Genomic DNA, 14,545 nt, shown 5'->3' on the forward strand with positions numbered 1-14,545 from the left:
GTTAAGCCAGGAGACAGATACGATAAGCCAGGAGACAGATACGATAAGCCAGGAGACAGAGACGTTAAGCCAGAGACGATAAGCCAGGAGACAGATATGATAAGCCAGGAGACAGAGACGATAAGCCAGGAGACAGATACGATAAGCCAGGAGACAGATACGATAAGCCAGGAGACAGATACGATAAGCCAGGAGACAGAGACGTTAAGCCAGGAGACAGAGACGATAAGCCAGGAGACAGATACGATAAGCCAGGAGACAGAGACGTTAAGCCAGGAGACAGATACGATAAGCCAGGAGACAGATACGATAAGCCAGGAGACAGATACGATAAGCCAGGAGACAGATACGATAAGCCAGGAGACAGATACGATAAGCCAGGAGACAGAGACGTTAAGCCAGGAGACAGATATGATAAGCCAGGAGACAGATACGATAAGCCAGGAGACAGAGACGATAAGCCAGGAGACAGAGACGTTAAGCCAGGAGACAGAGACGTTAAGCCAGGAGACAATAAGCCAGGAGACAGAGACGTTAAGCCAGAGACAATAAGCCAGGAGACAGAGACGATAAGCCAGGAGACAGAGACGATAAGCCAGGAGACAGAGACGTTAAGCCAGGAGACAGATACGATAAGCCAGGAGACAGAGACGTTAAGCCAGGAGACAGAGACGTTAAGCCAGGAGACAGATACGATAAGCCAGGAGACAGATACGATAAGCCAGGAGACAGATACGATAAGCCAGGAGACAGATACGATAAGCCAGGAGACAGATACGTTAAGCCAGGAGACAGATACGATAAGCCAGGAGACAGATACGATAAGCCAGGAGACAGATACGATAAGCCAGGAGACAGATACGATAAGCCAGGAGACAGATACGATAAGCCAGGAGACAGATACGATAAGCCAGGAGACAGATACGATAAGCCAGGAGACAGATACGATAAGCCAGGAGACAGAGACGATAAGCCAGGAGACAGATACGATAAGCCAGGAGACAGATACGATAAGCCAGGAGACAGAGACGTTAAGCCAGGAGACAGATACGATAAGCCAGGAGACAGAGACGTTAAGCCAGGAGACAGATACGATAAGCCAGGAGACAGATATGTTAAGCCAGGAGACAACCCCCCAGCGTAGAGTAGACTACCAGGAGACAGATACGATAAGCCAGGAGACAGATACGATAAGCCAGAGACAACCCCCCAGCGTAGAGTATACACTCCGAGGGGGAACTTCCACCGTCGATCACATTTCCACCTTCTAGTGTAATTCTATCTCCTCTCAGTGTCGCACGCTGTCGGCCAGCAGCCTGTCCTGGAGCCAAACGCCAGCTCAGATATTCTAAATTTGAGCACATGAAAAATACTTTAGCATTCCCATGGGAGTGCACGCAGCGTGCGCACATGCGCACACTCACTGAATGCGTGCACACGCTCAGTGAGTGCGTGCACACGCTCAGTGAGTGCGTGCACACGCCCACTGAGTGCGTACTCACGTGCACACGCTCACAGTCAGCTGTTGAAAGTATTTGAGGCATGTGTGTATTGAATAATGCAGGGGTTCCCAAAGTTGTACTGTCCCGTCGCTAGTCGCGGTAGAATTAATCATACCTCCCGTTGATCGCCTCGGGAGTGTTTTGGCACAAAACTTACTTCAGCTCCATCCGGGATAGCGCCTGGTGCGTCGCTAAATGGGCTCCGCTGCTATAAATCGCTTGGCGCCATTTAATGGATGAAATAACCCTGGGCGATTAGAGTGTTAACTGCTGTGCTGTCTGTGTGTGTTTCAGTAGATCTGTATCTTAACTGCTGTGCTGTCTGTGTGTGTTTCAGTAGATCTGTATCTTAACTGCTGTGCTGTCTGTGTGTGTTTCAGTAGATCTGTATCTTAACTGCTGTGCTGTCTGTGTGCGTTTCAGTTTGTGGAGGTAGAAGGCCAGATCACGTCGCTGGTGGATCTGTATCCGGATCTGCTCAGGAAGGGATACCGCCGCGAGATCTTCATAGCCGTCATCTGTTGTATTAGCTATCTGCTGGGACTCACCATGGTTACCAAGGTAACCACACACACACACACACACACACACACACACACACACACACACACACACACACACACACACACACACACACACACACACACACACACACACACACACACACACACACACACACACACACACACACACACACACACACACACACACATTAACCATTTATTTATGTCCACACAAAGGATATGCATACAAGGACACAAATATTACAGGTGCATTAAAGTTACATCTGCAAAGTCATGGCATGTGTTTTCATGATACAACAGGCATGTCACACAGTACTCTATGGGTATAAGTAACAGTACTCAGTACTCTATGGGTATAAGTAACAGTACTCAGTACTCTATGGGTATAAGTAACAGGCATGTCACTCAGTACTCTATGGGTATAAGTAACAGTACTCAGTACTCTATGGGTATAAGTAACAGGCATGTCACTCAGTACTCTATGGGTATAAGTAACAGTACTCAGTACTCTATGGGTATAAGTAACAGGCATGTCACACAGTACTCTATGGGTATAAGTAACAGGCATGTCACTCAGTACTCTATGGGTATAAGTAACAGGCATGTCACTCAGTACTCTATGGGTATAAGTAACAGTACTCAGTACTCTATGGGTATAAGTAACAGGCATGTCACTCAGTACTCTATGGGTATAAGTAACAGTACTCAGTACTCTATGGGTATAAGTAACAGGCATGTCACTCAGTACTCTATGGGTATAAGTAACAGTACTCAGTACTCTATGGGTATAAGTAACAGGCATGTCACACAGTACTCTATGGGTATAAGTAACAGGCATGTCACACAGTACTCTATGGGTATAAGTAACAGGCATGTCACACAGTACTCTATGGGTATAAGTAACAGTACTCAGTACTCTATGGGTATAAGTAACAGGCATGTCACTCAGTACTCTATGGGTATAAGTAACAGTACTCAGTACTCTATGGGTATAAGTAACAGGCATGTCACACAGTACTCTATGGGTATAAGTAACAGCGTCTCCGCCATATATGACGGCTGCCAATTATAGCAGAGACACCACAATACTTTGCCAGCCTTTTTGCCTCCTTTTTGGGCATCCCAAGTTGTTGGAACCCTCTAACAACCAGTCTGTGCATATGCCCTAGGCTGCCAAATATAAAGACAAATAGTCTGCACCTATAGCCCAGCTCTGAGATGTTATGTAGAAGTGGTTGGTATTTTATGACCTTGGTCATAAAGGCTTCCTCTAGGCTGTGGTCAAAGGTGCAGGCTATCTCTAATACAGACACTTCTCTGGACTCTTCATCAACCACAACAATATCTGGTGTATTAGCTGCTAGAGATGTAAAGGTATCTGAGTTATCACTGAGTTGGAACATGGATGGAATGACCCTGGAATGTACATTCTCACTGAAGATGCATGGTATTTTGATATATCCTTTGCTATGAGTTTCACTATTCTATCATGGCGTGCTATGTACATTCCTTTGCATGGGTAAGACACACACACACACACACACACACACACACACACACACACATACAGACACAGACACGCACGCACGCACGCACGCACGCACGCACGCACGCACGCACGCACGCACGCACGCACGCACGCACGCACGCACGCACGCACGCACGCACGCACACACGCACGCACGCGCGCGCACACACTATTATAATGTGGTCCAGTAAAGCCCGGGCAGTCGCTCAGGACGGAATAATTTGGAATGGCATTTATTTTCCATCTCGTGTCTTTAAAGTAACGTCACCGACGTCTGGACACCTGTTGACCTCTGATGACCTCTGGCTACAGTTGGACGCTGGCCAGCATTCCCCTGAGTCACCATCCCCCCCGCGCACGCACGCACGCACAGCCCTCCTATGAGACACAGACTGGTTTCTGAACCGCCAACAGCCCATGAGACACAGACTGGTTTCTGAACCGCCCACAGCCCTCCTATGAGACACAGACTGGTTTCTGAACCGCCCACAGCCCTCCTATGAGACACAGACTGGTTTCTGAACTGCCCACAGTCCTCCTATGAGACACAGACTGGTTTCTGAACCGCCCACAGACACAGACTGGTTTCTGAACTGCCCACAGCCCTCCTATGAGACACAGACTGGTTTCTGAACCGCCCACAGCCCTCCTAAGAGACACAGACTGGTTTCTGAACCGCCCACAGCCCTCCTATGAGACACAGACTGGTTTCTGAACCGCCCACAGACACAGGCTGGTTTCTGAACCGCCCACAGCCCTCCTATGAGACAGACTGGTTTCTGAACCGCCCACAGCCCTCCTATGAGACACAGACTGGTTTCTGAACCGCCCACAGCCCTCCTATGAGACACAGACTGGTTTCTGAACCGCCCACAGCCCTCCTATGAGACACAGACTGGTTTCTGAACCGCCCACAGCCCTCCTATGAGACACAGACTGGTTTCTGAACCGCCCACAGCCCTCCTATGAGACACAGACTGGTTTCTGAACCGCCCACAGCCCAGATACAGACTGGTTTCTGAACCGCCCACAGCCCTCCTATGAGACACAGACTGGTTTCTGAACCGCCCACAGCCCTCCTATGAGACACAGGCTGGTTTCTGAACCGCCCACAGCCCTCCTATGAGACAGACTGGTTTCTGAACCGCCCACAGAGACACAGACTGGTTTCTGAACCGCCCACAGCCCTCACAGGCTGGTTTCTGAACCGCCCACAGCCCTCCTATGAGACACAGGCTGGTTTCTGAACCGCCCACAGCCCTCCTATGAGACACAGACTGGTTTCTGAACCGCCCACAGCCCTCGACACAGACTGGTTTCTGAACCGCCTACAGCCCACAGAGACACAGGCTGGTTTCTGAACCGCCCACAGCCCTCCTATGAGACACAGGCTGGTTTCTGAACCGCCCACAGCCCACAGGCTGGTTTCTGAACCGCCCACAGCCCTCCTATGAGACACAGACTGGTTTTTGAACCGCCCACAGAGACACAGACTGGTTTCTGAACCGCCCACAGCCCTCCTATGAGACACAGGCTGGTTTCTGAACCGCCCACAGCCCTCCTATGAGACACAGACTGGTTTCTGAACTGCCCACAGTCCTCCTATGAGACACAGACTGGTTTCTGAACCGCCCACAGTCCTCCTATGAGACACAGACTGGTTTCTGAACCGCCCACAGCCCTCCTATGAGACACAGACTGGTTTCTGAACCGCCCACAGCCCTCCTATGAGACACAGACTGGTTTCTGAACCGCCCACAGCCCTCCTATGAGACACAGACTGGTTTCTGAACCTCCCACAGCCCTCCTATGAGACACAGACTGGTTTCTGAACCGCCCACAGCCCTCCTATGAGACACAGACTGGTTTCTGAACCGCCCACAGCCCTCCTATGAGACACAGACTGGTTTCTGAACCGCCCACAGCCCTCCTATGAGACACAGACTGGTTTCTGAACCGCCCACAGTCCTCCTCATGGGCTTAAGTGGTTACATCTTTTGTGCTTATTTGTTAAGTTAACCGTTCTACTGCATAACCCGCGTTCCCCACGATATTGTTTTATTACCTTTAGAGCATATTGTTTTATTACCTTTAGAGCATACGCCGTATGTAGCTTTCAACCAGATTGTTTTATTACCTTTAGAGCATACGCCGTATGTAGCTTTCAACCAGATTGTTTTATTACCTTTAGAGCATACGCCGTATGTAGTATTGTTTTATTACCTTTAGAGCATACGCCGTATGTAGTATTGTTTTATTACCTTTAGAGCATACGCCGTATGTAGTATTGTTTTATTACCTTTAGAGCATACGCCGTATGTAGTATTGTTTTATTACCTTTAGAGCATACGCCGTATGTAGTATTGTTTTATTACCTTTAGAGCATACGCCGTATGTAGTATTGTTTTATTACCTTTAGAGCATACGCCGTATGTAGTATTGTTTTATTACCTTTAGAGCATACGCCGTATGTAGTATTTGCAGCTTTCAACCACGAAAATCCGGCGAAAAATAGTCCTTTGGTTTGTTGTTGATCAGAAGCACCAGCGGCCATGACCACCATGCACAGCATGTTGTAGTCCAAACAAACGGCCCGTTCACATGCATTGGGCTCAATTTCCCAGAAGCCCTAGCAGCCCAGAGGATGACTTGATTTCCGGTTTCGTCATCATAGCGCAACGGCCTCGTCACCAGGGCCGGGACAAATCCGCTGTTTCTTTTTAATTATTTTTAAACGGCGAAATTTAGCGCATTAAACAAATAGCGGGTTTAGTGTATTACGCGCTGTGGAACCCTGGAGTAAGCCACCGTCAAAAGTGTTCATTATAAAATACTATTTTATAATGAATACTACTCAAACTAGCCCTAGTTTGAGTAGTATTTTATAATTAACTTATTGTTAATTATACAACTATTAACTTGGTTATCTGAGTCTCACGGAGAGGAGCATAGCAAATGGTTATCTGAGTTAACTCTCACGGAGAGGAGCATAGCAAATGTTGCTAGTTTATTTATAGGGACATGTGTTCCAACACTTTGACTACTATGTTAACAGTATGTGTGTAATGTGGTTTCTCTCCAGGGAGGGATGTACGTGTTCCAACTCTTTGACTACTATGCAGCCAGCGGAGTGTGCCTCCTGTGGGTGGCATTCTTTGAATGCATCGCCGTGGCCTGGGTTTATGGTAAGACCTTCATTCTGTTGAATGCATGGCCGTGGCCTGGGTTTATGGTAAGACCTTCATTCTGTTGAATGCATGGCCGTAGCCTGGGTTTATGGTAAGACCTTCATTCTGTTGAATGCATCGCCGTAGCCTGGGTTTATGGTAAGACCTTCATTCTGTTGAATGCATCGCCGTGGCCTGGGTTTATGGTAAGACCTTCATTCTGTTGAATGCATGGCCGTAGCCTGGGTTTATGGTAAGACCTTCATTCTGTTGAATGCATGGCCGTAGCCTGGGTTTATGGTAAGACCTTCATTCTGTTGAATGCATCGCCGTAGCCTGGGTTTATGGTAAGACCTTCATTCTGTTGAATGCATGGCCGTAGCCTGGGTTTATGGTAAGACCTTCATTCTGTTGAATGCATGGCCGTAGCCTGGGTTTATGGTAAGACCTTCATTCTGTTGAATGCATCGCCGTAGCCTGGGTTTATGGTAAGACCTTCATTCTGTTGAATGCATGGCCGTAGCCTGGGTTTATGGTAAGACCTTCATTCTGTTGAATGCATCGCCGTGGCCTGGGTTTATGGTAAGACCTTCATTCTGTTGAATGCATGGCCGTAGCCTGGGTTTATGGTAAGACCTTCATTCTGTTGAATGCATGGCCGTAGCCTGGGTTTATGGTAAGACCTTCATTCTGTTGAATGCATCGCCGTAGCCTGGGTTTATGGTAAGACCTTCATTCTGTTGAATGCATGGCCGTAGCCTGGGTTTATGGTAAGACCTTCATTCTGTTGAATGCATGGCCGTAGCCTGGGTTTATGGTAAGACCTTCATTCTGTTGAATGCATCGCCGTAGCCTGGGTTTATGGTAAGACCTTCATTCTGTTGAATGCATGGCCGTAGCCTGGGTTTATGGTAAGACCTTCATTCTGTTGAATGCATCGCCGTGGCCTGGGTTTATGGTAAGACCTTCATTCTGTTGAATGCATGGCCGTAGCCTGGGTTTATGGTAAGACCTTCATTCTGTTGAATGCATCGCCGTAGCCTGGGTTTAAGGTAAGACCTTCATTCTGTTGAATGCATGGCCGTAGCCTGGGTTTATCCCCTTCAGGGCGGGAACCCCTTTTGGGTTTTAACTCAAATCTTTTAACTCAAATCAGTGGCCTTGTGGTTAGAGTGTTCGCCCTGAAACTGGGAGGTCGGGGTTCGATCCCGGGTGGGTTGGATTGGGGGGTCAAATCTACTAATCAAAATGATTCCCGAGCGTGGCGCGGCTAAAGCTCACCGCTCCTTGGCTGCAGCTCACCGCTCCTTGGCTACAGCTGACCGCTCCTTGGCTGCGGCTCACCGCTCCTTGGCTGCAGCTCACCGTTCCTTGGCTGTGGCTCACTGCTCCTTGGCTGCAGCTCACTGCTCCAAGACATGGGTCAAATGCGGAGAACAAATTTCACTGCGGTAACATGTGTGACAAATCGTACGACTTTGATCTTTGCTTCTGGGGGGGTCCCTGGAACAACATATTTTCAGATGGGGGTCCGCGGCCAAATACAGATGATGATTCTGGGGGTCCTTGACATGAAAGAAGTTGAGCACCACTGACATAGAAAAAGACAAGTCTTAAAAAGACAAAAGCAAATTGCCGACTATTTATTAGGACGCAGAGTAAGAAACCTTTCGGCAGATGCAACTGCTTCTTCAGGGTATGACTGACATCGAAACAAAGGTTTTTTTTCAGAAAACTGTTAGGATTTAGAATCAATTCTTTTAAAGAATGGTCCTCAGGTCTAAAATGGTTATGGTAAGATCTTCATTCTCCTCCTGGGTTTATGGAACAAAGCTTTGTGAACGGCTCAGAGTGGAACGTTAGACTAGAGTAATGTTTCAGAACGTTGACACACAAACCAAAGAGTACAGCGCTGAAACAACAAAGACCTCCTTGTGGAGCTCAGTGGGCGTCCCACAGTAAATAACGGCTTCCAGGACAGCTTGTGGAGCTCCCTGCCTGTCCGACAGTAAATAACGGCTTCCAGGACAGCTTGTGGAGCTCCCTGCCTGTCCGACAGTAAATAACGGCTTCCAGGACAGCTTGTGGGGCTCCCTGCCTGTCCGACAGTAAATAACGGCTTCCAGGACAGCTTGTGGGGCTCCCTGCCTGTCCGACAGTAAATAACGGCTTCCAGGACAGCTTGTGGGGCTCCCTGCCTGTCCGACAGTAAATAACGGCTTCCAGGAGAGGAGGGAAAGAATATAAAAGGCTGTTTTAAACAAAGACGCCGGCCAGTACAACTCCTCCTCACAGCCAGTGATGGACGAAGTACACTTAAGCTAATGTAATGAACAGGCATGTTAGATATCAGTAAAGGTACAATGAACAGGCAACAAGATATCATAGTTAGAAGTCCAAAACCAGTTAGCTCCGTTTGGAACCTCCCTCTATGCTTTGAGTATAGAGGGATGTAAAATATCATAGTTGAGAAGTCCAGAACAAGCTAGTGAACAGGCCTGTTAAATAAATATCATTAAGTTATCAAGACAGTGTTAACAGACAAGTCCAAAAACAGCCATGTTAAATCTCACAGTCCAACGTGGGAAAGCTGGTCAGACAGAAGACGACAAACAATGGAGACACTGTCCTTTTACAAGCCTAATAAATGTGGTTTTAGAGTCTGGGTTATATACGTTATATAAGTCTAGGTTATATAAGTTGTGTAAGTGATGGTGACACAGCCCTGTTTATAAGAGCGGCTTGTTGTCTGACTGCAGGCGTTGATTACAAAACAAGTCCTCTCTCAGTTGGTTAATGTCTCACCACCACAACAAGTCCGCTCATGTCCCTCACTGTTGGTTAATGTCTCACCACCACAACAAGTCCGCTCATGTCCCTCACTGTTGGTTAATGTCTCACCACCACAACAAGTCCTCTCATGTCCCTCACTGTTGGTTAATGTCTCACCACCACAACAAGTCCTCTCATGTCCCTCACTGTTGGTTAATGTCTCACCACCACAACACGCCGCCAAGACAAAACCAGTCCTCTCATGTCTCTCACTGGTTAATGTCTCACCACCACAACGCGCCGCCAAGACCCTCTCATGTCACTCACTGTTGGTTAATGTCTCACCACCACAACGCGCCGCCAAGACTTCAGCCTTGGACCAGAATGACAGCTTAATTTGTTGATTTGATGGAGTGTGGTGTTGGCATCGCATCGCTGCACGCTCCCATGTTTGATGCTCCTATATTCTGCATGCATAGTGTACCCGTTTGGAATGTTTTTTTTTTTTTTTTTTTTATGGACATCACAATCACATTGCACAATTGTGCAATTTGTAGATGCGTTGCATAGAATGTGTTAAGACAAGAAGTGCTAGAATGTGGTCTCTGACTGTCGGATGGAAACTCATGATGTCCAAACCGTTACTTTTCAGGATTCTAATGCAAAAGTAGCAGATCTACAAGCTCAAATTGCGGCGAAAAGCGACGCAATTTTGTGCATCGCTGTAGCGTGATCAAGTATAGGGTTCTCAACCAGTGGTCCGGGGACCACCAGTGGTCCTTGAGGGGGTTCCAGGTGGTCCGGGGACCACCAGTGGTCCTTGAGGGGGTTCCAGGTGGTCCTTGAGGGGGTTCCAGGTGGTCCGGGGACCACCAGTGGTCCTTGAGGGGGTTCCAGGTGGTCCTTGAGGGGGTTCCAGGTGGTCCTTGAGGGGGTTCCATGTGGTCCCCATGCATCTACATGATGGAAGAGTTGGTAACCAAATGAACCCTTATTAGATCTATAACTCTTGAGAGTGTAAAATGAAACCACGAGTCGACCGAGACTGAAAACAGCGTAAAAACATCAAGCGCCTCCTATTCCCCGTCACAAAGACTAGCCGAGTAAAAACTAAGTGTGGCTCGCTCTGGTGGCGCAACGCGGCGCAAAGCGTAGCTACTTTTGTGAATTAGGAACAGTTTTATGAGGTTAATATCGCTATATGTTTGTAACGGTTTTAGAAAAGCAATAAGCCACTCGAGGTCTCAGCTTACCATGTATTTTATAATGGTTGAAAGGGTGTCTCACTGTGCCTCTCAGCCATTATAAAATACCATGTTAACCTGAGACCTGTTGTGGCTTATTGTTTAATCTAAGACTCCAAAAACACATGACCTTTCCTATAAATAAAATATCCCTGTTTTGGTTTTTTTAATGCACAGGCGCTGATAACTTCTACGATGCGATCGAGGACATGATCGGATACAGACCAAACCCCTGGATGAAATGGAGCTGGACCATCGTCACACCTGTCCTGTGTATGGTGAGTACTTATACATGTATACTACACTACAGTACTATACTACTGTACTGTATTCTATAGTCACACCTGTGCTCTGTATGGTGAGTACAATGTACTACTACAGTACTATACTACTGTACTGTATTCTATAGTCACACCTGTCCTTACTGTACGGTACGGTACGGTACTGTACTGTACTGTACTGTACTGTACAGTACAGTACAGTACTGTACTGCTAACTGATGCCATGTACTACAGTACAATATACAGTATGCTAAACGTGACAGCTAATGACATCATTGTGGTCTCTCTCTCTCCCCCCCCCCCCCCCTCTCTCTCTCTCTCTCTCTCCCCCCCCCCCCCCCCCCCTCTCTCTCTCTCTCTCTCTCTCCCCCTCTCTCTCTCTCCCCCTCTCTCCCCCCCCCCTCTCTCTCTCTCTCTCTTCCCCCTCTCTCTTCCCCCCCCCCCCACAGGGCTGCTTTGTCTTCTCATTGGTGAAGTACAAGCCTCTGACGTACAACAAGGTGTACGAGTATCCTGATTGGTCCATCGGTCTGGGCTGGGCTCTGGCCCTGGCCTCCATGATCTGCATTCCCATGGTGATGGTCATCAAGATCCTGCAGTCTGAGGGGCCACTTATAGAGGTAAGATCCTACGGTCTGAGGGGTCACTCATAGAGGTAAGATCCTACGGTCTGAGGGGCCACTTATAGAGGTAAGATCCTACGGTCTGAGGGGCCACTTATAGAGGTAAGATCCTGCGGTCTGAGGGGCCACTTATAGAGGTAAGATCCTACAGTCTGAGGGGCCACTTATAGAGGTAAGATCCTACGGTCTGAGGGGCCACTTATAGAGGTAAGATCCTACGGTCTGAGGGGCCACTTATAGAGGTAAGATCCTACGGTCTGAGGGGCCACTTTTAGAGGTAAGATCCTACGGTCTGAGGGGACACTTATAGAGATAAGATCCTACGGTCTGAGGGGCCACTTATAGAGGTAAGATCCTGCGGTCTGAGGGGCCACTTATAGAGGTAAGATCCTGCGGTCTGAGGGGCCACTTATAGAGGTAAGATCCTACGGTCTGAGGGGTCACTTATAGAGGTAAGATCCTGCAGTCTGAGGGGCCACTTATAGAGGTAAGATCCTACGGTCTGAGGGGTCACTTATAGAGGTAAGATCCTACGGTCTGAGGGGCCACTTATAGAGGTAAGATCCTGCAGTCTGAGGGGCCACTTATAGAGGTAAGATCCTACGGTCTGAGGGGTCACTTATAGAGGTAAGATCCTACGGTCTGAGGGGCCACTTATAGAGGTAAGATCCTACGGTCTGAGGGGCCACTTATAGAGGTAAGATCCTACGGTCTGAGGGGTCACTTATAGAGGTAAGATCCTACGGTCTGAGGGGCCACTTATAGAGGTAAGATCCTACGGTCTGAGGGGCCACTTATAGAGGTAAGATCCTGCAGTCTGAGGGGCCAATCGGCAGATCTATATTCAAAATCAAATATTCAGAATGGGGACAGCCCAAGTCACTATATATACCCATTGCTGTGGTTTGGGCTTAAAACTTTTCAGGTGACTAAAGTATGACTAACACATTTTATTCAAAAGACTGAGTAAACTAAATCAAACTTAACATTGTCTGCTCTCTGTCTCTCTCTCCCCCCTCCCTCCCCCCCCCCCCCCCCCTCACAGAGGATCAAGGCGGTGGCAGCTCCCTGTAAGGGGGGGGCCAGCTCTCGGCCCAAGGACTACGGTCCGTCCAAGATGCTGCGCGAGCTGACCGCTCCGCTGGACCCCAACGGGAACAATGGCTCTATGAAGCCCACTCACACCATCGTGGAAACCATGATGTGATCTATCTATCTCGCTCTCTGTGAGAGGAACTACCTTAGAGTATATATGAATAGAGATTAGAGACGGCACCCCATTTCTCCTCCATCCACTTGCATTAAGTTGGATTTATCCTCCATCCACTTGCATTAAGCCATTTTGGGGCGGGAACCCCTTTTGGTGTTCTAAGCATTATGTTATACTTTAGCTATTAGAAAATAGCAGATCTACAAGCTCGTAGCGCGCCACTCGGTGGCACGCTATGAGCTTGTAGGTCTGCTATTTTTGAAAAGTCATGAAAATGTGGCGCAAATCTTTGAATCTATTTCAGAGCGAACATTTTTAACTAAAATATTGGCTTCTGGGGGGGTCCCTGGAACTACATAGATGTGGGTCCGTGGTCCAATAGAGATAATTATGGGGGTCCTTGACATGAAAAAGGTTGAGCACAACTGATATAGAAACATGGGGTTTTCAGCAAACTATTAGGATTTAGAAGCCTTTTTTTTAATCGACCTCAGTCCAAAATGGGTTAAGGTGGATTTCTCCTCCATCCACTTGCATTAAGGTGGATTTCTCCTCCATCCACTTGCATTAAGGTGGATTTCTCCTCCATCCACTTGCATTAAGGTGGATTTCCTCCATCCACTTGCATTAAGGTGGATGTATCCTCCATCCACTTGCATTAAGGTGGATTTCCTCCATCCACTTGCATTAAGGTGGATTTATCCTCCATCCACTTGCATTAAGGTGGATTTCTCCTCCATCCACTTGCATTAAGGTGGATTTCTACTCCATCCACTTGCATTAAGGTGGATTTATCCTCCATCCACTTGCATTAAGTTGCTCAAAAGCGCATGAAGCGATTTCACTCCTCCTTCCGGGTAGGAACAGAGTGCATTCTGGGATGGATTGCCCCAATAACATAAACGCGCTGGGCCGTTGACTATCATTGCGCCGTTTGTGCGCATTCACATATGAAACATAGCGTTCACGTGTCATGGACCCAATAACATGAACGTGCGCAATGATAGTCAACGGACCAGCGCTGGCTTGAGCTGCAATGACAAATTGGGCCACTATGTCCATTTGGCCTCAGGGTTTCCTCCGGGTGCCGTCTCTATTAATATATACTCTAAGGGAATTACACACACATATATACGCACACACACACACACACGCACGCACACACACACACACACACACACACACACACACACACAAAGATTGACGTGCTTTCTATGTTATCGTACTTGCTAACTTAGATAGTGGTAGGTTTACATTGTCCTATTATATTATATTATATTCGCACTAGGAATTTGTTCTGGTTTGGTTTCTATATAAAACAAAAGAGAGAGAGAGTTATATATATATTGTAATTTTTTTTCTCTTGATATTTGTATTTTTTATTTTTTACTATAATATCGTTGTCATTGATGTCGTTTTAAGAAACTGTAGTGGGCACTGATCTGGGTTTATAGGCAGTATAGGCCTATTGTCGAATGTGTTTTTATTTTGTTTCAATGTTTACTACCTTTATCTGTGGGTTTATGGAGAGATGAGGAGTCTCGCTATGATAGAGAAGAAGAAAAAAGGTTTTTTCACTTATTATCAAAAGTTCAGTAAAAACTAACTGTGTGACTAAAGATGTAACAGGTAGCAGAACTCCTAAAGATGATGTCCGTCCGTCCGTCCGCACGGTTGTTGTGGCAGTTCGTTGT

At 47.4% G+C, this 14,545-nt stretch overlaps 1 protein-coding gene across 1 annotated transcript in view; it reads left to right on the plus strand.

The window, feature by feature from the left end:
• The window catches only part of LOC306917903 (sodium- and chloride-dependent taurine transporter-like), a gene marked incomplete at its 5' end in the record, with an annotated part of 81,888 nt that extends 68,960 nt beyond the window's left edge, over nt 1–12,928 (plus strand). Inside the window, 5 exons of the mRNA XM_079530802.1 lie at nt 1,926–2,063; nt 6,637–6,739; nt 10,915–11,015; nt 11,468–11,638; nt 12,687–12,928. Of these exons, the coding sequence (XP_079386928.1) occupies nt 1,926–2,063; nt 6,637–6,739; nt 10,915–11,015; nt 11,468–11,638; nt 12,687–12,848 (675 nt within the window). The 3' untranslated portion in view covers nt 12,849–12,928. The remainder of the gene's footprint in view (nt 1–1,925; nt 2,064–6,636; nt 6,740–10,914; nt 11,016–11,467; nt 11,639–12,686) is intronic.
• Nucleotides 12,929–14,545: the final 1,617 nt, after the last annotated feature.

The sequence above is a fragment of the Electrona antarctica genome, assembly GCF_951216825.1.
Source record: "Electrona antarctica genome assembly, contig: scaffold_56, whole genome shotgun sequence".
In the NCBI taxonomy this organism is placed as follows: domain Eukaryota; kingdom Metazoa; phylum Chordata; class Actinopteri; order Myctophiformes; family Myctophidae; genus Electrona; species Electrona antarctica.